The sequence below is a fragment of the Lygodium microphyllum genome, chromosome 2, assembly GCF_053477565.2.
Source record: "Lygodium microphyllum isolate KBCC chromosome 2, Lygodium_microphyllum_v1.1.10, whole genome shotgun sequence".
NCBI lineage: Eukaryota > Viridiplantae > Streptophyta > Polypodiopsida > Schizaeales > Lygodiaceae > Lygodium > Lygodium microphyllum.
In genome coordinates, this window is record NC_141136.1 from 148766028 (window position 1) to 148790441 (window position 24414).

Consider the following 24414-nt stretch of genomic DNA (forward strand, 5'->3'; position numbering starts at 1 on the left):
TGCACCTAAACAACAGTACCACCACCACTGCTATGAGCACTGCCTCTACAACACTACTCTACACGCCACCACAGCTCCACACAACTGCCACATGCCACCTTCCAACACCGACTGAGCTACTATTCAATTTCAAAAGCTGAACATACTTCCCAAAGTGTCTCAAACTGGACCTTTTCATCAAATTGGCATTCTACGCTCTTCTTGAAACTTAGAGAGCCAACATTGCACAATTCCCTCAAAATTTGTGCATGGATTTTGGGGCTTTTGTTCTCAAGGCTTTGATATGCACCCTAAGGGAGATTCCAACTATTGTTCTCTATTGGCACATATCCCTTTGATACAAGGTAGAGCACCGTCAACTTGGATACAATTCAAGCAAATGTTTGCATTGAATTGGTTGACAAGTACCTTTGAGGTGGACCATGAAAGCTTGGAATAAGCTAGATGCTAAAGAATGCAAGAATTTGAAAAAATATAATAAGAACTTAGAAGTTTTGAGGTGCATTACTGCCCATCACTTCTTATAGCCCCGTATCCCTTCATGAGCAAAGTGGAAAAATAGGTTTGTGGGTTGCCCAAAGAATTACAAATTTATGCATAAATCCCACTATGTCTAGTATGTCTCAGCTCATAGAGACTACTACTACAGCAAATGCTTTTTTGCATGGGAAGGATTCGGCCTTCCTAGAGAGTGGGGAGAAGCCAAACAAAAAGTTGTTTAAGACTAAGAAAAGAGGCAGATCTGAAAATCAACCTGAAAAAAGGCCAAAATAGCAAAGAAAGGGCTCAAAAAGATTAGCACAAAGTAGGAAATTGATGGCTGCAAATAAATGCTTTATTTGTGAACACGAGGGTCACATTGCAAGAGACTATCCCAATAGCAACAAGCTGAAAAATCAGAAAATCGGGAAGATCCTAAGGGAAAGAAGCCCAAAACATTAGTGGGATTCGTGTCCGATGTTATTAGTGATCAACCCAATGATGATACTACTAAGTTGTTCAAAACATAGGCAAATTTAGAAATCAGCATGCACTGATTTTTTTTATAATGGTGCAAGAGTCATCTTCATCTCTGTAGACATGGCAGCCTATGTTGGCATCAGAGAGGATGAGATGGGACCCATAAGGGAAGTTGCAATAGCAAGTAAGGGTCATACAAAGCCCATCACACCACTCATTGGAAAGCTTTGGTTGCATATACACGGATATGCGGATAGCAAAGAGTTCTTCATTGCTCCATTTGAGGGTTGTGATGTGTTGGTTGGTATGCCATGGTATCAACGTATGCATACAATGATTGATTCACTCCATGTTGTATCTACAACTACTATTTATAAAGTAATGAAAAATAATCTTTCAACGTACTTGCTTTTTACTAAAGGTAAAGATGATAGTGACAATGTTGAGAATATATATAAGTTAGAGAGGGATCGCATGTCATTTCTAAAAATATATCCTAATTGCTTCTCAAAATCATCTTTCAACGCACTTGGTCCTTACTAAGGATAAGAATAATAGTGACAATGTTACGAATATATCAAAGTTACAGAAATTGCATATCATTCCTGAAAATGTATCCTAATTGCTTCTCTCACTCACTTGCAAGGCAACTACCACCTGAAAGGCTTGAAGATCATGTGTTAGATCTTATCCCTAGAAGTAGCACATCTAACAAGCCACCCTGCAAAGATAGTGCAACTTAGCAAGAGGAGATTATGAATCAAGTGAACGAGCTATTAGAAAAAGGGTTGATTCAACCCAGCTCATCTCCTTTTTGTTCTCCAATACCTTTGGTGTAGAAAAAGGATGGTTCATGGCATATGTGCATTGACTATCGTTCTTTGAACAAGATCACGATAAAGAATCAACTTCCGAATCCTAGGATCAATGATGTTATAGATAGGTTGCAAGGCCACTTTCAATTGGATGATATATCACATCTTCAAGCCACATAGAACATTTGTGGATATTTTCTTTGATGACAGGATTGTATATTCAAAGCATGAGGTAGGGTACAGAAAGCATTTAGACATTGTGTTTAATGAGCTGCATAAGTATAGGCTAGTTATCAATGACAAAAAAAAGTGAATTCTTTTTGCATGAAATCCACTTTTTAGGCCACATTGTATCAACTGATGGTATTCATATGAACTCTGCTAAAGTCAAGGAAATACGTTCATGGCCACCTTTGAGAAATGTTCATGAGATCCGCAACTTCTTGAAATTATATTCTTACTACAAAAAGTATACATGCGGGTTTGTTAAAATTGCATCTTCATTGCATGCTTTGCACAAGGAAAATGTACCACTTAGATGGACAGTAATGAAATTAGGATAATTGCAAGGATTTCAAGAAAAAGGTCTGTCACGCAAATATGAAATTTTGAGATGCTTTAATCTTGCCGATAACATTATATTTAATTACTAATCAAATGTTCAAGGTTGTTTAGTACATGTGATACACATGGCAAGTATTTCATGGTAATAGGCCAAGGACTCCAAGGATGCCATGGGTGTCAAAGGCAAAAGTTGTAATAAGTTATGCCAACTCAGTTTGGTGGTCAATTGTTGTCAATTTTAACCCTAGGATAGTTGTTTGACCAATAAGTATCAGTGATGACACTAGGGACTAGTATTAATTAATTAATGAAGACCAATCTAAGGATGAACAGAGGTTGAGGACCACTCTAGGTTGCAAATGGGGTTTAGCAGCCACCTCAGGACCTGTGCCAACACTAAAAGGCATTGTGCATTGAAATGAGCACCTGAACTTTGTGAAATTGTCAAGGATTTCACAAGCCAAGCCATCCATTGTACATTTGATGGTAGCATTTGGCTAGTTGGTGTCCAATTAGAGCACGTCTTGGGTGAAAATCAAGGGGCAATTTGCCCAATTTGTTTGCTGATTGTTGATACAACAAAGGGCTTTTGGATTAGCCAAGGAGATTGTGGAATCTCAACTTGTAATCAATCCATTGGCAATTCAAGTTAAAGAAATACCGAAAGGGGCATCAGTTTTGGGGCCAATAAGGTGCCTACTATCCAAGATTATTAAGGTAAAGTGTGCATTTCAATTTACATTTATTTGTTGATTGTTGTAATCGAGTGCTTAATCAAGCAATTACCACCCTATCCGTGAAGGAAGACTCATTTCATTAACCTTGCTCTTTCTTAGGCTTTCTAAGCTTGGAGGATACTTGGTCTTTGGTTCGCAACCGCAAGTTCATGTACTACTCCCACCATCTACCTAGCCTCGCGAATTCCTTCCACATCTTTGGTGCTCCTCAAGTCTTCTTTAGAGGATGGTGGTTTTTGCATGCTTCATCAAGTTCGCTGATGGCTGCTTTTCGGTAACTTTGATAGCCCCATCTCTACACTATCCAAATGAGATAATCTCATTCTCCTTCAATGGTAATCATACTGACTGATTGATGGTAGTGACCAATCCACAGAGGGTCACCATTCCCCTTCTTTGATGCCTTAGCTGATTTTGTTTAGCTCCAGGACAGATAGTTAGGCTAAAAACACATTAGCCTTATTTAAGTATCCCCAAATTTTAAATTAATTCATGAATTTAAACCTTTTATTAAAAAGTAACGATCTAAGAGAGTTTCTATATCCCACATACAAACCCCAATTTGAGAGGCCCCAAACTTTCTATAAATAGATAGGCTGCCCTCCCATTCAATCAATCTCGTTTTTATAGTTTGTAGGTGTTGAAGCTTTGTTCTCCACACTCCGTTCATGGAGGATATCTCGATTGGAGCTGCCTGTCATCATCTTCTACCACCTAGCACTTGTTTACTAGCCTTCCATCGCAATCTACTACCCTCAACTGCTATCGCCTATTAACCAGCCTCAAGAGTTTGCGTTTTGCTACCGGCAACCATTTTTTGCATGTAGAAGTTGTCTTGGAGAAATCATTTGCAGCCAGCTAATGACATCATAGCTAGCTGCATTTTATCCTTCCCTACTAATGTCTACTCTAGATCAATTGCTACCTTACTCCAGATCACCAGAAAACTTGTGTTTTGCTATTGCTACACTTTGCCAAGCTACCACATCATCTTCCAAACTTGTGTTTGTTGTTTTCTCCTTGATTCAGCTTCTTTGTGTTCATTGTCTCTAAGCTACACTAACCCTAACTATGTTCTATTATCAATTTCTACTTTGTCATATAATTATATTTGAGTTTCTGTGTTAGGGTATTTCTCTACATGGTATCAAAGCTAGGTACTCTCTGAAGAAACCTAGACTTTAATCTGAAAGCTCTTCTCAAAAGCCAAGAACTATAGTAGGTCAAATGACTTGGAACAGGTCTATACCAACTTGGTCCCCAAAGGAGCCCATGCCAAGAACTCCATAAAAACCCCATGTTGCATGTAAACCAAAGGTGTGTAGAACGGAGGCTGAGCCTTTCCCAAATGTGCACAAGCACCACTTGGAAGTCACACTGAACTCTATTCGAGAGTCATATCTTGGTTTTCACATCTCTTTGATGCTGTCATTGAGGGAGGGGTAGCAGCCTTTTACTTTGGTGGGGTTTATCATTTTTCACTTCAAAATTGGTATTTAAAATTTATTTTAACATTGTACTTACATGTCTAAATAGGATACACATAAAAACTCCATGCTGGGTATAAACCAAAGTTGTATAGGATGGAGATTGAGCCTTTCCCAAATGTGCATGACCACCACTTGGAAGTGAAGGTGTAGAGGTTCTAAAGGTTGTACCTATGTTTGAGAGACCTCCCAATGTGGTCTATGCAAGACCTTGTGGTGTCTGATATGCAAAAGTGAATGGCGTAAAAGGCAATGGTGATGTAGCAAAAGATGTGGGTCGAGATGGGTGGGTTTGAAAATAGTTTTGAAAATGATAATGCATTAAATTGATTTTGATTAGGTGATGGCAATTGGAATGAAGGTGAAGATGAATAATGCAATGAAGATGATACACTAAACGCATTGTGGCTTTGAGAAGCATAATGAAAAGAAGGAAGGAGGGAAGAACAAATATGAGACTTTTTCTTATAATCACCCCTTCTTCTATTAGCATACATGTGGAACTTCAACAAGAGGTTTGCCATGATTAGCATATAGTACTCTTCCTTCAACTTGTTCTTTACAACATGCTACAAAGGTGGTGAAGAAAAAGAAAATAGATTGAGGGATAAAAGTGGAAATTTGTGTGTCTTGCACCAAAGCAAGAGAGTTAGTTTGAAAGTAAGGAACACACTTTTGATCTCCCTCTCCAAGAGGGGGGGGAGGGGGGGCAGGCATAGGTCTTGACGGCCTTGCAACATCATCAAACTTGTGCACTACATCCTGATGAGAAAGAACCAAATATGCTTTTTCATGCAACTTGTGTTTGGAGGCTTGTCCACATAGCTCTTTGATCTTCTTGGCTCTATGAGGTGAGCTAGGATTAGCTACAACTTCTCATCATTGATGTGTCCAATGTAGTCAAAAGGATCTCCGACCGTGTTGAAACCCTGTGGAGTTGGTAGTCCAAGTACAACGTTAAAGTAATTTTTTAAATACCAATTTCGAAGTGAAAAATGATAAACTCCACCAAAGTAAAGGCTACTACCCCTCCCTCAATGACAACATCAAAGAGGTGTAAAAACCAAGATATGACTCTAGAAGAGAGTTCACTGTGATGTTCACCAATTTAGCATCTTGAATAATCTCATCAACATTGAGCAACTGCTCACGTAAATCATGTATATGAATAAGGTGATCGGTCATGCTATCACCCCCATCCATGTTTACATTTGCCAACTCTCTACGGAGATAGGAGATCTCAGCATCATCACGGGCAACAAACATACACTCAAGTATGTCCCATGCAGATTTTTGAGGTCTTGCAAGACTAAATGTGCAAATGATAGCCCTTCTTACTAACAATGCTATCAAAGAAAGTGCCTAAGCATCCTTCGTATCCCATTTTCTCCGATCCACTGTAGGAGAGGGAGAAGGGGCAGCAATAGCAGCAACACCAGCAGCACTAGCAACCTATCCTTGGGCATGACACTAAGGTATCCAAGGTGCACAACCTCCTAGTCGCTGCAAGTCACTTGTAACATAGTCCCACAAGTCCTTTGCAATAAGAAGTTTGCGAACCATAAAACTCCACAATGGATAGCTGGAGCCATCAAGTTTATCCTTCTACATGAGGACACCAAGGATGTTGCTCTGATCATTGTTGCCCTGACATGCCATGCTGTCAAGACTGAGCAAAAATCTACATTCAAATACTTCAAAACTAAAGCATAGCATGTATACTCCTTAGAGTACCAAAAATCCCTCGAGATTATCAAACAAGTGCCAAACTATCAAAAGCGTACACTTTTCCTTTGTCTAATAAGAACTTAAATTTTTCATTCACTATGCCTTCACTTCCCCCCAATCATAGTTGCAATTTTACCAACCACAAATAAGATTTGTGCCTTTGCAATATTTGCTGCAGCCAATCTACTAAACAATGCTCGCAATTGAATATGGACGAAAATAAAATTACAATTCCACTTAACAACCAAACTTTTCAAAGCCTTTTTCTTTGAAAACTTAATGATCAGAGCATTGTTTTGGTAAAATAACTGTTTCACAGTATGATTATGAACTAATAACAAGGTCAAAAGTTATTTATGCACAAGAGTATTCAGAATACCTGTGGCTTTCAATACCATAAAATGAATGTTTGTAGCATCCTCCTCGCCCTCTTAGTTGTGACTTTGTCCAACGGCACAGCTTTACTCCACTATGTGAACCTAATATTTTATAGCCCTGAAAAATGAACAAAAAAGCTTACTAAGACTAATTATATCATGGCTATGTGAGCCATAATTTTCTAGCACTATAAAATGAATCAAAGAACCCTATACGACTGAAGGAACAAGGCTAAAGGCCAAATTAAAAGCTAAAAAATCAGACATACACATGTAAAACTTACAACTGTAATCGTCTCTCTACTTGTGTCTATTCTACCTCAACACAAGAAACCTTGGTACTCCTTACTTCTTCAATGATGTCACAGGCCCAAGTGCCAATGAGAACAAGTAACGAAAAGTGGGCTGCACATTTAACCTGGAAATCTCCATGGATGTCAACCCTCAAAGACACTTCCAATCCACACGTCAGCTCTTATGCTTTTATGCACTGCCCCTTGCATCAAACATGGTTCTTAAACTGAACTTTGAAGCCTTCAATTTTTCTTAGCTTCCTACACTAGAAACCTAAATCATCAGTAGTGTAACACCTTCAAACTTGTGTCCACTACTTCATGCTCCTTTGCAAAACCCAGTACAATCATTGTTCTTCAACACACTGTTGATGACAGCCTGAACCTCCTGAGTACAATTAGCATATAAACCTCTAAACCATTTTCCTACACTTGCTGTTTAACAAGGCTCAGAACAATTCATATATACTATACAACACTGTATTTTAATTTGAAGCAGAGAAGACAGCAATCACTGAAATAACACATTTCCAAAAGGAATGTAAATGATTCACATTGGACAGATTTCTAAAGAAAGTGGAAAATGCAAATAATAATCACTCAAAAAAAATGTGTGGAAATATACAAATGGCATTCTCTCTTAGAATGAGTCTAGGAAGATGCAGATGGTACGCCTCCCAAAATGACTGAGGGAAATGCATGCAAGATAGTTGTAAGCCCCATCGATGAGTTCATGGGGATAATTATGGAGCTTTGACACTTTTAATCCATTTATGAACGTTTGGTATTTTAGCAAATTATGACCAATTGTGTTATGGACGGGTAATTTTATTCTTACAACTACTTTTAGTCTGCACTGCATTCTTTCCTTTTGACCAAAACACAGCATGGTGGTTTGCAGCACCCTCCCTCTGAACATCACCCTCACTTATGTACGCATTGCACACTTACTTGAGGCTACCATCTTGTACCTTGTATCTTGATTTTGCCATCTATGGAGATCCACCACCTCACAAATTCCTATCTTCATCCCTCATACTACTGCACGCTCTAACATGGTATCAAGGGACATGGTATCTTTACTGGAGCTTGTATACTAATTGTTGTTGCTACTGCATTTCACCACCCATCAACCTCAACCAGCCCTATTGTTGAGATAAAACACACTTTACAACTGATTAGCATTTTTTAACAGCCCCAAAACACGCTTAATTAATGAAAAACACAAATTTGGTGTGTTGTTTGAGAGAGTTTCAATGGTCTCCCAAAACCCTAATTTTTGGGGGGCACCCTTCAACATCTATAGATAGATGGGCTACCCGCCATTCAGTTTTATCAGCATCTGGTGTCACGAGGACGTGAAATTTTGAGATGTTTCAATCTTGCTGATAATATTTGATTAAGTTATTAATCAAATGTGCAAGGTTGTTTAAGCACATGTGATGCACATGGCAATTATTTCATGGTAGCAAGCCAAGAACCTCGAGGATGCAATGGGTGTCAAAGGCAAAAGTTGTGATAAGTTATGTTGACTAGGTTTTGTTGGTCAGTTGGAATCGGATTTGACCCTAGGACAGTAGTTTGGCCAATAAGTGTTAGTGGTGTCACTATGGACTAGCATTAACTAATTAATTAATCTCAATCTAAGGGTCAATAAAGGTTGGGGACCACTTCCAGTTGCAAATGGCCTACCCAATTTAATTATGGATGGGAACTTTTAATTTTGGGCAAGGTTTGAATGGCTGAATTTAATTTTCAAAATTATTTAATTTTAAAATTAATTAAATGGTTGGATAATGCTAAAAAATGGGTTTAGAAGGTTGTGACTTGGCAAAAATGCCCATACAAGACTGAAAAACGTTTTTGAAGGCTAGAGAGACACGTTCATTTCATTCAACCAACAAGAGAGAGGAAGGAGTGTCAGAAGTGGTGCAGCAATGGAAGCGTAAAGAATATGCTGAAATAAATGCTGAAACACAAGACAGAAGAAAGAATGAACACAGTAGACAGATGAGAACTCAGATGTATGCTCGGGAAATGGAATCCATATCGAACACGAGACAGCAGCATACAACGGTGAGTCACTGGCTGCGTGGGCTCCTCAGCACTGGCTCCTCTCTCCCAGAAGGATCTCCATTGATGGCTGAAGCACCGAAGACTGTGGAGGAGGAGCCCTATAAATAGCCACAAAAGTGGGGAGCATAAAATGCAGGTCGGCCAGCATTTAATGCTGGTCGGCCAGCAACAAATGCTAAATAATACATCATAAATGGCCACTAAAATGTGCCATAAAATACTGCATAGAATGCCCAGCCTCTAACACAGACTCACACCATGAGCTAACTAATATCTGCCAACACCCTCTCTCAGATCATGTGTGATCTGATACAATAAAATAGTACAATGATGGAGAATCATAAACTACACAACAAACAAACACCAGAAGGACCATGGATGTCCAAGCGGTGAGTGGCCAGCCCACCACCAAGATGCCTCGGAGAGTATCTGATGTCGATGTCGATCGTACCAACAATACCTGAAAATAGAGAAGACTCATAGCAGCTCTCTGTGTAATGTCACCTATGTCACTCATGACATACAAAGCCAATCTGCCAAACATGTCTCTGAACATGTGACCATGGATTCCCCGCCTTTGGCCAAACCACCAAAGTGTCCCCTCATATGAGCTCCAGACGAAAGCCTCTCACTCTCTGTCAAGAAGAACAGCTCATCATGAACCTTGAAATCAACTCCAGTCTCTAGGATTTCACTGCCAGATACCGTCGATGCGTCAGGGACATCCCTCTCTAGATCCTGTGCACCTGTATCAAAATATAGATGAGGCACTGCAGCCCCACCAACACCCGCTCACACTCCATCTCTGGCACCGAGGAGTCGTGAGGGATGACATCATGCCATCATTAGAAAGCAGCCGAGGAAGGGGCCACCAAGCCCTTCCCGCGATCCGAAGAAGAGGATCCCTTCCGCGCCTTGGACTTCTCCTTGGTCGGAGGATCGGAGTCGGAGTCTGATGGAGGAGAGGACTCATCGGTAGAGTCAACATCCCGCTTCGTCTTCTGCTCCTTCTTCCTGGAAGCCGCTAACTTCTTGCAGTCCTTCCGCAAATGTCCCTTCTTGCCACAGTGGTAACACTGGGGCTTCGACTTCTTCTTCCCGTCACCCCTCTCTGAAGCTACATAAGCCTCACCTTCATAATGTGCCGGAAGCCGCCCCTGTAATCTCAAGGATGCCTCATGCTCAAGAAGCATCGAGATCATATGTGTAAAACTGACAGGAGACGATGATGTCTGCGCCCGCAAAGCATTGGCCACTCCATCAAACTCCGGGGGGAGCTTGTAGAGGACCGTCCCGACAAGATACACCTCGGGAAGAGCAGATTGCATGTGCTGAAGCTGGTCCTGTACCTGCGTAACACGAAGAAGAAAAGACTGAATAGTATCTTTCGGCTCAAACTTCATCTGCTGGAGCTGGCCATAAAGTGTGACGGCCCGCATGGTGGAAGGTGCCTCGTACATCTGCTGCAACTTCTGCCATACTTCAGGAGATGTCCTACAGGAGGTAACCGCCGGTAAGACCGCTTTAGAAATACACCGAAGCAACGCCGAGTAAGCACGGGCATCGTCCGAGTCCCATGTGAGCACCGCTTCCTCATGGTTGTCCTCATCAAAGTCTTCAGGAAGAGGAAAAGGACGGAGAGGGCGAGCAAGAGCTCCACAGACGATGTACCATAGCCGCTTCTGCACAAACCAAGCTTTCATGACAGCACTCCATGTGAGGTAATCAGGTCCATGTAACTTATCTTCACTTGAGGTGCACGGAGGGGCCATCTGGAGGAGGTAGAAAAGAGAAGTAGAAGAAAAGAAGGTCGTTTGGAGAGTGAGCACAGCCAAAACGCAACCAAAAACACCAAAAATAGTGGGTTCACATGCAATATAACCCAAAGGCTGAGCAAAATAAGCCAAAAGCTGCTGCACAAAGTGAAAAAAATTAGGTTAAAACTGTCAAAAACAGCAAAAACGGCCTGAATAATCAGAAAAACAGCCAAAAATAATGCTGTAAACAGCAAAACGCAGGCTGCAAACTGAAGAAACAGGGGCTAAAGACTGTTGCCAGCAGTTTGATGAAGGAAACACGGGCAGCAAAGAGTGGAACAGCAGTAAACGCAAATCTGTCCAGAAAAATGCAAAACGCAAAACGCAAATGCTGAAACACTATCGCCAGCAGCAAATCAGCAGTCGCCAGCAGGAGGGACAGCCGCCTGATCAGCAAGAAGGGTGTAAATCCTGAAAACAGCAAGAAAACACAGCACAAATAGGTTGCAGCCTGAAATTTGATACCATGTCAGAAGTGGTGCAGCAATGGAAGCGTAAAGAATATGCTGAAATAAATGCTGAAACACAAGACAAAAGAAAGAATGAACACAGTAGACAGATGAGAACTCAGATGTATGCTCGGGAAATGGAATCCATATCGAACACGAGACAGCAGCATACAACAGTGAGTCACTGGCTGCGTGGGCTCCTCAGCACCGGCTCCTCTCTCCCAGAAGGATCTCCACTGATGGCTGAAGCACCGAAGACTATGGAGGAGGAGCCCTATAAATAGCCACAAAAGTGGGGAGCATAAAATGCAGGTCGGCCAGCATTTAATGCTGGTCGGCCAGCAACAAATGCTAAATAATACATCATAAATGGCCACTAAAATGTGCCATAAAATACTGCATAAAATGCCCAGCCTCTAACACAGACTCACACCATGAGCTGACTAATATCTGCTAACAAGGAGATGCTATTGGTTTGATCTACAGCCATTAGAGGACCATCTAAGGCAGCCACGGGCAAGAGAAGACCAATCAGGAGTTGGCGACAGCAATTTCTAGCATCCCTCACAATAGGCGACAATCCAAGGCAGTTTTTGACAAGCTGCAACCAATTTAAATGGTTTCTCTAGGAGGAATTCCTCTCTTTTCTGGTCTCTCACCTTCTCCAACTTGTGTTTAATTTTTCTTAGTATTTCTCGGTCATTTTGAATCAGATTTTAGTCAAATTTGGAAGCCCGCAAAGATATCTCTGTTGTAAACCCTAAATTTCTGCAAACATTCGGGTATGACAACCACCTTGGGACCCATGCCAATTGGTGAAGCCATCATTCACTGAATTGAGCACCTAAAATTTGTGTAATTGTCAAGGAATTTAGATGACAGCCCATTCATTGTAATTTGGGGTAGCATTTGGTTAGTTGGTGGTTCCATTTGTGTAAGTCTTGGGTGAAAAATCAAGGGACAATTGACCCAAATTGATTGTTGATTATTGTATCTATCGCAAATGGGCTTTTGGAACAACAAAAGAGATTGTGAATCTCAACTTATACTCATTCCTTTAGGAATCAAGTTAAAGAAATACCGAAAGGGGCACCAGTTTTGGGAGCAACAAGGTGTCAAATGTCCAAGATTATTAAATTAATTTGTGCATTTCAAGTTATGTTCATTTGCTTATTACTATAATTAAGTGATTAAATCAGGAAATTACCACCCTTTCCAAAAAGGAAGGCTCGTGTCATGATTCCATTGTCTAGATGTCTAGATGCCGCTCAATCCTTTGATTTATTGGGCCCGATGCACCTGATTACAAGCCAAAGCTTTGTGCTTGTACTGATTTTTGCTCTCAGCTACTGCTGAGAAATTACACTAATATGTCTTCATACAATGAGATTGACTCAAGTAGTGATGATGCCTCTTAGTATGAACATTCATGAGGGAATGAAGGAAATGCAATGACTAACCTTGGACAAGGCTCAAACCATGGACAGCAAGCTGAAAATGTTGCTGTTGGGCAAGATGCAGGGCCTTCAAGGCATAATGAGACTAATAACCAGTAAAGTAAAGAGGAATTTGATGACTAATTCAATAATCAGATAAGGACAACTACAAATCTCTTTGCTGAATTAGCAAAGGATCCTCAAATTACCCAATTTTTGAATGCTCCCAAAAAGGACACCAAGGGCAAGAAGAAGAAGAGATCTTCTATATCTTCGGAACAGCAAGGTGCATCAAAGGTAATACCAAAGTCTTCACTTTAAGCTCCCAAAGTCTTCACTTTAAGCTCCCAAAGGGCACCCACAGGGCAAGGAATGAAAAGGCAAGGACATCATGGAAGTGCCAATCCAATGGATTTTGGACAATTGAGCATGCATACTAAGATGGGGCAACCAAGATACTTTAGTAAAAGTACAATTTTTTATGCTATGGTTAGACAAGACCCACATACGAATATGTATAGCACAAATCCCTATGGTATGCAACAGCCAATGCATGGTGTGCAAGGCCCAATGTATTTAGGTATGGCTAGAAATATGCAAAACCATATGTATGGCAGCATTGCCTTGATGCCTGGGGCACAAAAGTAGCATGTTTAGTAATGCAATTGCACCCTCGAATACTTATGGGGCTCAAAGAATGAATGTTGGTCATGCAAATGCTCCGTTCGGTGTTGGAGAAGATCAGCGATGTGGCATATCGACTAAAATTAATCCACATTGGCACATACACAATGCCTTTCATGTCAATTTGTTAAGGCCTTTTCATGGGATGTCTGCTGAAATTTAGCCCGAGGTTGAGAAGCTAGATGAGATTTTGGTACTCCAGCAAACTTTGGCATATAAGGAAAGAAAGGTCAAAGGTAAAGTTTCTAGAAGATACTTGGTAAAATTTCATAATTATTCACCAATGGATGCCAAATGGATGGAAAAGGATAACTTGGCAAACCATATTCAGTTGGTGCAGCTTCACCTGGATGCCTTTCACTTAGAGCCGACTTTAGTTTCAGCTCAATCAGGTTCAACAGAGCAAGGGTCCAAAGTATTGCCTCATGCTCAAGGAAAAAGTAATACTTTCACTCTACCAATTGTGGATAGTTCTCATATGTAATGGATCTCGAATGTATTTGGCATACATCCAATGTATTGTGCTGACAGTATGTTTGCCATGAGGTTATTACTTAGTGTACTAGTCACTGTAAGATATATGCATATGAGTATGAGTTTCACCCACGCCCTAGAACTATACTTTTGCATTAGCTTATGATCAATTTGGTATGAATTTTACCTTAATTTTGAGACAAAATTTCTGATCAATTTCAATTTATATTAGTTTGAGAACCGTTTATCGTCACTTTTGGAAGCAATTTTGCATCAGTTTTTGCAATGAGTTTGTGATCAGTTAAGAATCGCATTTGCAGTAATTGCAATTAATTCTCAGATCAGCAACAAGTGATCAATTTATGCTCAGTTTTCAATGGTTTACAAATGGTTTCACGGACAGCAGCATATTAGTAAATGCCATTGATAGTTTCAACCATGCTTTATGCTGAATTAATGTTTTTTTATGGTTGATAGTCAAAATAGTTAAGAAACATGAATTATGGATCCATCCAATGAGTTTCTAACAACATTTCTGGACTTATTTTCAATTTTGTATTATGTATATACTAGCTGGAAATTTTCTACAGATTGGGGGCATATTGCATGGTTAGACAACAATGGCCAACGTTGTAACTATGATGCCTTATGGAAGTTCCAATACAGTAGGCTTTTCTTTTGCCACACTGTAGTGCAATCGAGGATAATTGCAAAAATTTCAAGGGGGAGATTTATCACAAAGACATGAAATTTTGAGATGCTTTAATCTTGATGTGGCCAATAAGTGTCAGTGGTAACACTAAGGACTAGCATTAACTAATTAATCAATGTCAATCTAAGGGTCGATAGAGGATTGGGGCCCACTTTAGGTTGCAAATGCCCTAGCCAATTTAATTATGGATAGGCACTTTTAATTTTGGGCACGGTCCATAGTACAAGGGAGTTTAAGAAATGGGAAAAACGAAAGCAAGAACAACCGGAATTTTTTAGTTTCGGCCAAATTTTGGAAACACGAAAACAGTGTTTCAATCGTACACTAAAATACGATATTATGTGGGTATGTAAATATATAAATGCCTACAACAACATATATCTAAATTTCATACAAAAATTTAAGTCTTCATGTCATATGATTGAAATCATGATTTATTACACGTCACGACTCATGAGTTAAGAGTCGAGACTCGATGATTAAAACTTAAAACACCTAAACATAATTAAGACTCAATTTTCAAAACTTAAGACAACAAAATAAATTATAATTTATGACCTCTAAATTATCTATGATTTAAAGAGCAATGAAAACTATTATCAATAACAGTAAAATAAGATACATAATTAGTAAAATCAAGATACAATGATACATGTAACTATGTCATGTGAATAATCTGTCCAAACTTCAAAGTCCAATAAGCATTGGGAACTCGATACTAGTCTCTAGACTCTAGTAACTACTAAGTAATAAGTATCAACATCAATAAGCAACTAGCAACAACAGTCTGCAATGCTAAATTGAGTCTTGACTCGTGAGTATGTACTATCATGAGTCATGACTCATCCGGACTCCAAGGATACATGCGTCATCTTCTCATTCGACTCCGAGGACCTTGATGATCGAGAAGATGATGAAGCAACCTCAAGCTCAACCTCAGACTCTCGCTCTGACTTTACCTATGACACATGACCACATATGGCCCTTGCTCTAGTAGCTCTAGCCCTCCTCTGTATACGAGTCTCATACACCAATGTTGATAGCTCCTCATAAAGCATAGAGTAGATGTCTCGCTTTTCTTGTGGTATCTCTAGGATGTCACGCAGCTTCTCAATATCAATCTTGTCAACATTCACCCGTAAAGATAAATGAGATAAAGATATGAGATAAGATTCAACATGTTCAATATTCATACATGTCACAATTTACAATCCAACTTCCAAGCAATGTTAAGTGTCAGGTTTAAAAAGTTATTATACATAATATTGTTCATTCCTAATTTACCTGTAAAGCCTTAGGAAACAAAGCGGTCCTCTCAAAAAGCTAGAAATTGCAATGGCAAAATACTAAACCCCTCAACAAAACTGGGAAATTGTAAGCTTGTTTCTCTTTTTGATGTGCAAGAGGATCCAACAACTGAACAGTTGTGAACTTGTTCCACTTTTTGGTGTAGAATAGGGTCCATGTGCTCCGATTTCTCTCAACAGGCCCTGAACTATACTCTTGTGAGAGAACACGAATGGCAATACGCTTCTATTCAAATTTAAGAGATTGAAATTATGTAATTAACAATTGCTAATAGACAAGCCGCAAAATCAACATTTACGTTGGCAATAGATTACAGAACCTGTTACCTAGATTACAAATCCCATCGTACATTCCACATTGCACGAATCTCATCAACCCTTGAGAGCGAAGAATGATGGATCATAGATAAAATAAGTTAGAAACTTAGAAGTTAGAGCAATCATCAATACTTAAGCAGTAACTTACTTATCTTGGGACAAAAAACTATTGAGAAGCAAGGCCTTGTCAATTTTATATACATACTCATATAGAAGGCCCAAAGTACTCCCCTCCATATCAGTGATTTGCAATACAATGTAAATAGGAGTGAGACTTTTCATCAATGTCTCTGCCCCAATCCACCAACTCTCATTTAAAATATTGCACCTTTGAAGAGACTCTCTCACTCCATGTGATGATTAGATTGCCCATAAGAGCAATAGCACTCTGGTTGTCGCAGTAGATAACAGTGGAGAGTCACAAGAGAAGCGAATCCCCGCCACTATGCTCCTCAAGTAGATGGCCTCGATGGTACCATCGAAGAGAGCCCTATACTCAGCCTCAGTCATGGAAGCCACCACCGTCTCTTACTTATGGCTGGACCAACAAATGGGAGCCATGCCCAAGGTGAAGAGATAGCCGCCATGGGAACACTGGGTGTCAAGATCTTCTGTTCAATGAGAATCAGTATACCCCTACAAAAATGAATCAAAACCATAAGTAAAGCCATAAGAATAAGTACTCCATAAATAATACAACACACAAAGACATGCAATCCAAGGTGACATCCTAAGTGTTATGAAATATTAATTGAGAATATTGATTGAGTAAGCTAAGTCTAGCCTGGTATGAATTTTCAATTAACCAAAGAAGTTTTCCTATAACAAATCTATAGGTATGCGCAACGAAGGGTTGACCTAGGATATCCTTCAACAAGTGGACAATAGGATCAAGAGGCATGGACACTAGCCGTATCTGATCCGTAGTAAACTATACTACGAGCTGAAGTGTATAATTCTGTTGTGGCACAAAAATACAACCCTTAGATTGAACTGCCTCCATCCCCAAGAAGTAAGATAACAAGCAGATATCTTTCATCTCAAATGTAGCACTAAGCTTTGCCTTGATTTCCGCTATGGCAGCAGAATTTAAGCCTGTGATGAGTAAGTCATAAACGTATAACAGGATGTACCTAACCCCCGCTACAATAGATCAACCATATAAGTTCAAGTCATAAGGGGTAGAATGATATTTGTGAGTCTGTAAGAACTCGTCCATTCTATGGAACCAAGACCGTGGTGCTTGCTTCAACCCATAAAGAGCTTTTTGCAAGTGGAATATCTTATCCCTCGAGTTCGCAAAAGATCCTGGTGGCTCCTCCAAATAACCATTCACCAAGGCACTCTTAACATCCATCGAATGTATTGGCTAACCGTGGTGAGCGGCTAGCACGAGTAATAACCGAAAAGATATCAACCGCGTAGTAGGTCCAAAGGTCTCTTCATAATTAATATCATGTTGTCGAAACCCTTGCACGATAAGGGGAGTCTTGTACTTGTCTAAAGTCACATCAGCCTTTAGCTTGGTCTTAAAAATCCACTTCATCCCAATGGCTTTTTTGTGGCTCGAATGATCCACCAATGTCCAAGTCTCATTTCAATCAATACTCTCTAGTTCCTTCTCAATGGCCTATTGCCATTGAGAGTACTGAAGAGCCTCCTACCATGTATCTCACTCAAAATAAACGACGACGCAAATGATGCCTAAGGTACAAGCCGAGTAGATCTTCTAGGTCTCTTTGAAGTGAAAATCGGTGGTAAGATCCCCGAATCCCGCATGGTCAGTTGGTATCAGCGAGGTAACGGGTCTCGCGGAGGGGGCCTGGGAGCTGAAAAATCCGCAGATAGGTCAGAAGTGAGAAATAGATCATGCTAAATAGGTACAATCTCCAATGATGTGGAAGGAGGAATCGGGTCGAGATCCGATACAAAGGATTCCACGATATCCCTCTCGTCAAATATAATGTCTCTCCTAACGATCACCTTGTTCGTCCGAGGATTGACAAACGGTAAGCTTTCGCTTCGGAGAAATATCCGACAAAGATAAAGAGATCAGCTCGAGGAGTAAGCTTTCCTATTTTATCATTGCGCATGTGTGTGTATACACGACACGGAAGACTTTGAAGTGGGAGATGATGAGCCCAAAGTCAAAGAATGCCTCGTACGGGGTCTTCTAAGAAAGAATAGTAGTAGTCGGACTCTGGTTGAGGATGTACACCACAATGTTAGTAACCTCAACCCAAAGGCACTCAAGGAGCTCTGCTGCGAACAACATACAGCAGTCATTTCCATGACTATACAATTCCTATACTCTCGACTTCATTCTAAGAGGTGAAGTTAATAGAGGTGAGTTGGTAAGAGACGCCATGCTGCTGTAGAAACTCGAAAAACTCGTGGGAGATGAACTCACCACCGCTATCACTCTTCATGCAACCAATACGACGACCCATCTAGTTGTAAACAAGCAATATCCAAGCAGAGAAATATGTGAAAGCATCGAACTTAGGCTTGAGAAAATACACTCACATGTATCTCGAATAATCATCCGCTGTCAAAAAGAAGTATAACACACCTGGCCCACAAAGATCAACGTGAGTCAATCTAAGAAGTGCCTCAGCTCTATGTGTAGACTACTGAGAGAATGGGGTACAGTGCTGCTTTTCTAGCTTACATGATTTATAGAAATCTCGAGCTAGCTTCAAGTGAGAAAGGCCCTCAACCATCTCATGACAAGACAACTCATAAAGAGAGTCATAGCTAAGATGCCCTAGGCGGAAATACCAAAGACGCTTGTTGTTTGTAAGCTCTCGAGATGTGGCTAATGCCTAGAAGCTATGAAACACGGAGCTCTCAATTGTCGCCTCGATAAAAAAAGGGGTCATGTGGTAGAGGCCATTAGGTTGTGCCTCACCATGAGAAAACACTAAACTAGTTTTAGAGTCAAGGATCTCAACCATGGTCATTGTAAAGAAAACTGATCTCCCCAACCGGCAAAGCTGTTGAAGAGATAACAAGTTCACCCCAAGCTGAGGGATATAGTATACATTGTCAAGCAAAGGCCTCCGAAGTTAAGAACGTTGTCGACTAATATGGTTGACCAATGGCAATGTGAGTCTGACATTTCCACTATCCCTTGCCATCACCCTATCTCCCCTGAGGGGGATTGCCCGCGACTGAGGGGCGAGAGTCTGTGACTTGGGTTTTGATGTTGTACCTCTTGCCTTTGAACGACACACATCGTCAAAATGGCCAATCATTTTGACAATGTTGACAATACCTATGCTTTTAAACTACACTCTACCAGTCAGGTTTGAGTTGAGACTGGGAGTTTTCTTTTGATTCCCTTGCTTATTTTTTATTTTGATTTTGATTTCTATTTTGAATTTAATTTTGATTTGAAGTTTGATTTTGTTTACCCTTCTTGTCATGAGGATATATATTTTTGAAACCTCACTTAACATGTGGATTAATTTTTAATCGCATGGTTAAGTAAATGTTGCACATATGAGGTGTAACTAGGGTTAGAGTAAATTTACGAGCCCAGGACCCAAAGAAATCACGGGATGTCAAAGGCAAAAGTTGCTATAAGTTATGTTGCACAGGTACTTAGTGGTATCTGGTGCTAGTTGTTGGCCTAGGTAAATCATTTGGGCCTAAGTGTCAGTTTATGACACTAAAGAAGTGGCGTTTAATGATACCTAACGTCAATCCGATGGTCAAAGATGATACAGAGACACTCAGGAATGGAAGTTGCCTAGCCAATTTAATTATTGGCCAGTCATTATTTTTCAAGGCATCGAAATAATTATAAGATTAATTTTTAGTATTTGAAGACTGAAAGTTAATGTTTAATTATGGATAATGTTGGAATGTCTGTACCACTTGTCAAAAATGCCCATGCAAGATTAAAAAACGTCTTTAGAGGCTGGAGAGAGGCATTTTTAGTATATTCAGCCTGCAAGAGAGCGGGAGGAGATGCTGTTGGGTTGACCTACAGCCATTGGAGAGCCTTCTGAGACAGCGAGGGGCAGAAGAAGACCAATCAACAATAGGTGATAGCATCTACAAGCTGTTGAGACAGGGCAGCAGCAGTAAATGACTGATTTTCTTTGCATCTACAAGCTGTTGAGACAAGGCAACAGTAGTAAATGATAGATTTTTTTTAGTCCTTAGTGAAGAAAGTCTGAATTTTCTCTCTCCTCAATATTCTCTCTTATCTCCTAGCCTTTCTACAACCTTGCTCCAAAGATTGGAGCATTGAGATCACTAGAAACTGAGAAATTTCATACGTCTCTTCTGTAAACCCTAATCTACAGTAGAAATTAGGGTTTAGCAACAACCTCGAGAAGCGTGCCACAAATTGGAAGCTGTAAGACTTGGATTCAAAGCTGTTTTTAGCCTATTCAAGTGGAGGGACCAGCGAATAATTGAATTTGGGGCATTTTTCATCTCCATCACAACGGGTGAAGGCCAATCGATTGCCCGAATCAAGGGGCAAATCAAATTAAAGACTTGCTCATCATTTTGAACACCAAGGGGAGTTTTAATACCGAAAGAGATTGGGAGAATCCCATTGTGATCAACTTCTTCTTCAATTAAGTTAAATAAATACCAAAAGAGGTGCCATTTTTGGGACCAACAGGGTGTCCGATGTCCAAGATTATATGGTAAAGTGTACTTTTCAGTTTTGTGAATTTGTTAATTGCTGTAAATAGTGCTTAATCAAGTTATTTACCACCCTATCCAAGGAGGAAGGCTGGTTACATCGTTCCATTACCGGAATACCACTCAATCCCTTGATTTGGTGGAACTGAGGCACCTGATTGCAAGCCAATGCTTTGTGCTAGTACTGATTTTTACTCTCAGCTGAGAAATTAAAGCAATATATCTTCACACAATGAGATGGACTCAAGCAATGATGATGCCTCTCAATATGAACGTTCACATGGGAATAAATGAAATGCAACGCCCTTGGACAAGACTCAAACCATGGATAGCAAGCTAAAAATGATGTTGGGCAAGATGCACGACCTTCAAGGCATAAGGAGGCTGATGACCAACAAAGTGGAGGAATTTGATGACCACTTCAAGAATCGGATGAGGACAACAACAAATCTTTTTGCTAAATTGGCAAAGGATCCTCAATTTACCCAATTTTTGAATGCTCCAAAGAAGGACAGCAAAGGCAAGAAGAAGACGACATCTTCTACACCTTCAGGACAGCAAGATGCATCGAAGATAATGCCAAACCCTTCATTTGAAGCTCCCAAAGATGCTAATGAAATAAAACAGTTGGTACGTACAAGGCAAGGAATGCAAATGCAAGGCCATCATGGAAGTGCCAATCCAATGGATTTTGGACAGCCGAGCATGCATGCTATGATGGGCCAACTAGGATATTTTGGTAGAAGCACAATTTTTCATGCTATGGTTAGACAAGGACCGCATACGAGAATGTATGGCACAAATCCCTATGGTATGCAGCAACCAATGCATGGCGTGCAAGGCCCAATGTATTCGGGTATGGTTGAAAATATGCAAAACCCTATGTATAGCAGCATTGGCTTGTTGCCTTGGGCACAAAGTTACATGTTTGGTACTGCATCTACACCCTCGAATGCTTATGGGACTCAAGGAATGAATGTCGGGCATGCAAATGCTCCGTTTGGCATTGGTTTTGATGTAATTTCAGCAAATGCACCCTTTTTTGCAGCAACCAATATATTATAACTTGACACCCAAAGGGGCAACAAAAGACTATAATGGGGATGGAAAAGCAGTGAAGTTTAAGTCCTTCAGTGGTATACAAGATAGGCTTAAAGCTTTGACTTTCATTTAGCAGTTTGATGCAGCCTATTCAACGGGGAACTTCACAGAGTCCTCAAAGATTCAAAAGGCAATCACTTTCTTGAAAGGAAATGCATTACAATGGTGGTCCACTCTTTTGATGCAAGGTAGAGCATCGTCAACGTGGGTACAATTCAAGCAAATGTTTGCATCAAATTGATTGGCAAGTACCTTTGAGGTGGACATCATAACAACTTGGAATAAGCTGGATGCTAAGGAATATAAGAATTTGGAGCAATATAATAAGAAGTTTTGGAATGCATTGCTGCCTATTACTTCTTATCACCCCGTACCCCTTCATAAGCAAGTGGAAAAATATGTTTGTGGGCTGCCCAAAGAAATCGGGGATTTTCACATTGAATCCACCATGTCTAGCATGTCTTAGCTTATAGAGATTGCACTACAGCCGATGCTTTGCTGCGTGGGAAGCATTTGGGCTTCCTAAAGAGTGAGAAGAAGCTGAATAAAAAGTTGTTTAAGGCTGAGAAAAGGAGCGGATCTGAAAATCAACCTGAAAAGAGACCAAAACAACAAAGAAAGGGCTCGAAAACATTGGCACAACGTACAGAATTGATGGCTGCAAATAAATGTTTTATTTGTGAGCAGGAGGGTCACATTGTGAGAGATTGTCCCAATATGCAACAAGCTGGAAAATCAAAAAATCAAGGAGATTCTAAAGGAAACAAGCCCAAAACATTAGTGGGATTGGTGTCCGATGTTGTTAGTGATTAGTCCAATGATGATGCTACTAAGTTGTCCAAAGCATGGGGCAAATTTAGGGATCAGCATGCATTGATTTTCTTTAATAATGGTGCACGAGCCAACTTCATCTTTGTTGATATGGCCGCCTGTCTAGGCATCACAAAGGATGAGATGGGACCCATGGGGAAAGTTGGAATGGCATGTAAAGGCCATGCAGAGCCCGTCACACCGCTCATTGGAAAGCTTCGATTGCATATACAAGGATATACGGACAGCAAAGAGTTCTTCATTGCTCCACTTGAGGGTTGTGATGTATTGCTTGGTATGCCATGGTGTCACCATATGCATGCAATGATTGATTCTCATGCAAAAAATATAACTATTCAACATAAGGGAAAGGTACCCACACTTGATATAAAGTTGAAAGGTGAATCTATCCCTTTTGTATCTGCAGTTGTTATTTCTAAAGTAATGAAAAATCATCTTTCAGCGTACTTGGTTTATACTAAGGATAAAGATGATAGTGTGAATGCTGGGAACATATCTAAGTTAGAGAAGGATTGCATGTCATTTCTGAAAATGTATGTTGATTGCTTCTCTCAGTCACTTCCACAGCAACTACCGCCTGAAAGGCCAGAAGATCATGGCATAGATCTTATCCCTTGAAGTAGCCCACCTAATAAGCCACCCTACAGAGTCAGTACAGCCCAATAGGAGATTATGCATCAAGTAAAAGAGTTGTTAGAAAAAGGGTCGATTCAGCCCAACTCGTCTCCTTTTTGTTCTCCAACGCTTTTGGTGAAAAAAAATGATGATTCATAGAGTATGTGCATTGATTATCATGCTCTGAACAAGATCATAATAAAGAATCGCTTTCTAATTCCCCGGATCAATGATGTTATGGATAGATTGCAAGAAGCTACCATATTTAGCTGTATAGATTTGAAAAGTGGGTATCATCAGATACGCATTAGACCGGAAGATGTGCCTAAGACAACTTTTAGGACATCTTTTGGATTGTATGAGTTTCTTGTTATGCCTTTTGGACTTACAAATGCTCATGCCACTTTTAATCGGATGATGGATCGTATCTTCAAGCCACATAGAGGATTTGTGGACACTTTCTTTGATGACATGATTGTCTATTTAAAGAACAAGGCAGAGCATAGAAAACACTTAGACATTGTGTTCAATGAATTACGTGAATATGGACTGTTTTTGGGACATACTGTATTGGCTAATGGTATTCACATGGACCCTGCAAAGGTTGAAGCAATATGATCATGGCCACCTTTGAGGAATGTGCATGAGATCCGTAACTTCTTGGCTTTATGTTCTTACAACAAGAAGTATGTACGCGGGTTTGCTGAAATTGCATCTCCATTACATGCCTTACAAAAGAAGGATGTGCCATTTAGATGGACACCAATGGAAAATTCAGCATTTGAAAAGTTGAAGGAAAAGATGACTTCAGATCCTGTGCTTGTGTTGCCCGTTCTAAGGAAGTCATTCATAGTTCAATGTGATGCATGTGGTAACAACATTGAAGCTGTTCTTATGCAAGAAAATAGCCAAGTTGTGGCTTATGAGAGTCGAATTCTCCAGAGTGCAAAAAAGAATTTGCAGGTCTA

General features: G+C 40.2%; 1 protein-coding gene across 6 annotated transcripts in view; it reads right to left on the reverse strand.

Annotated features, from left to right (window-relative positions):
- LOC148040454 (flavodoxin family protein / radical SAM domain-containing protein) overlaps positions 1–24414 on the reverse strand; it is an 84921-nt gene that overhangs the window by 45609 nt on the left and 14898 nt on the right. For all 6 annotated transcript variants that reach the window (XR_015694797.1, XR_015694793.1, XR_015694803.1 and 3 more), the window contains exon 3: positions 6671–6786. Coding sequence is in view for 1 of the 6 variants with exons in the window: in XM_087699505.1 (XP_087555631.1) it covers positions 6671–6786 (116 nt within the window). In the remaining 5 variants the exon portion in view is untranslated. The remainder of the gene's footprint in view (positions 1–6670; positions 6787–24414) is intronic.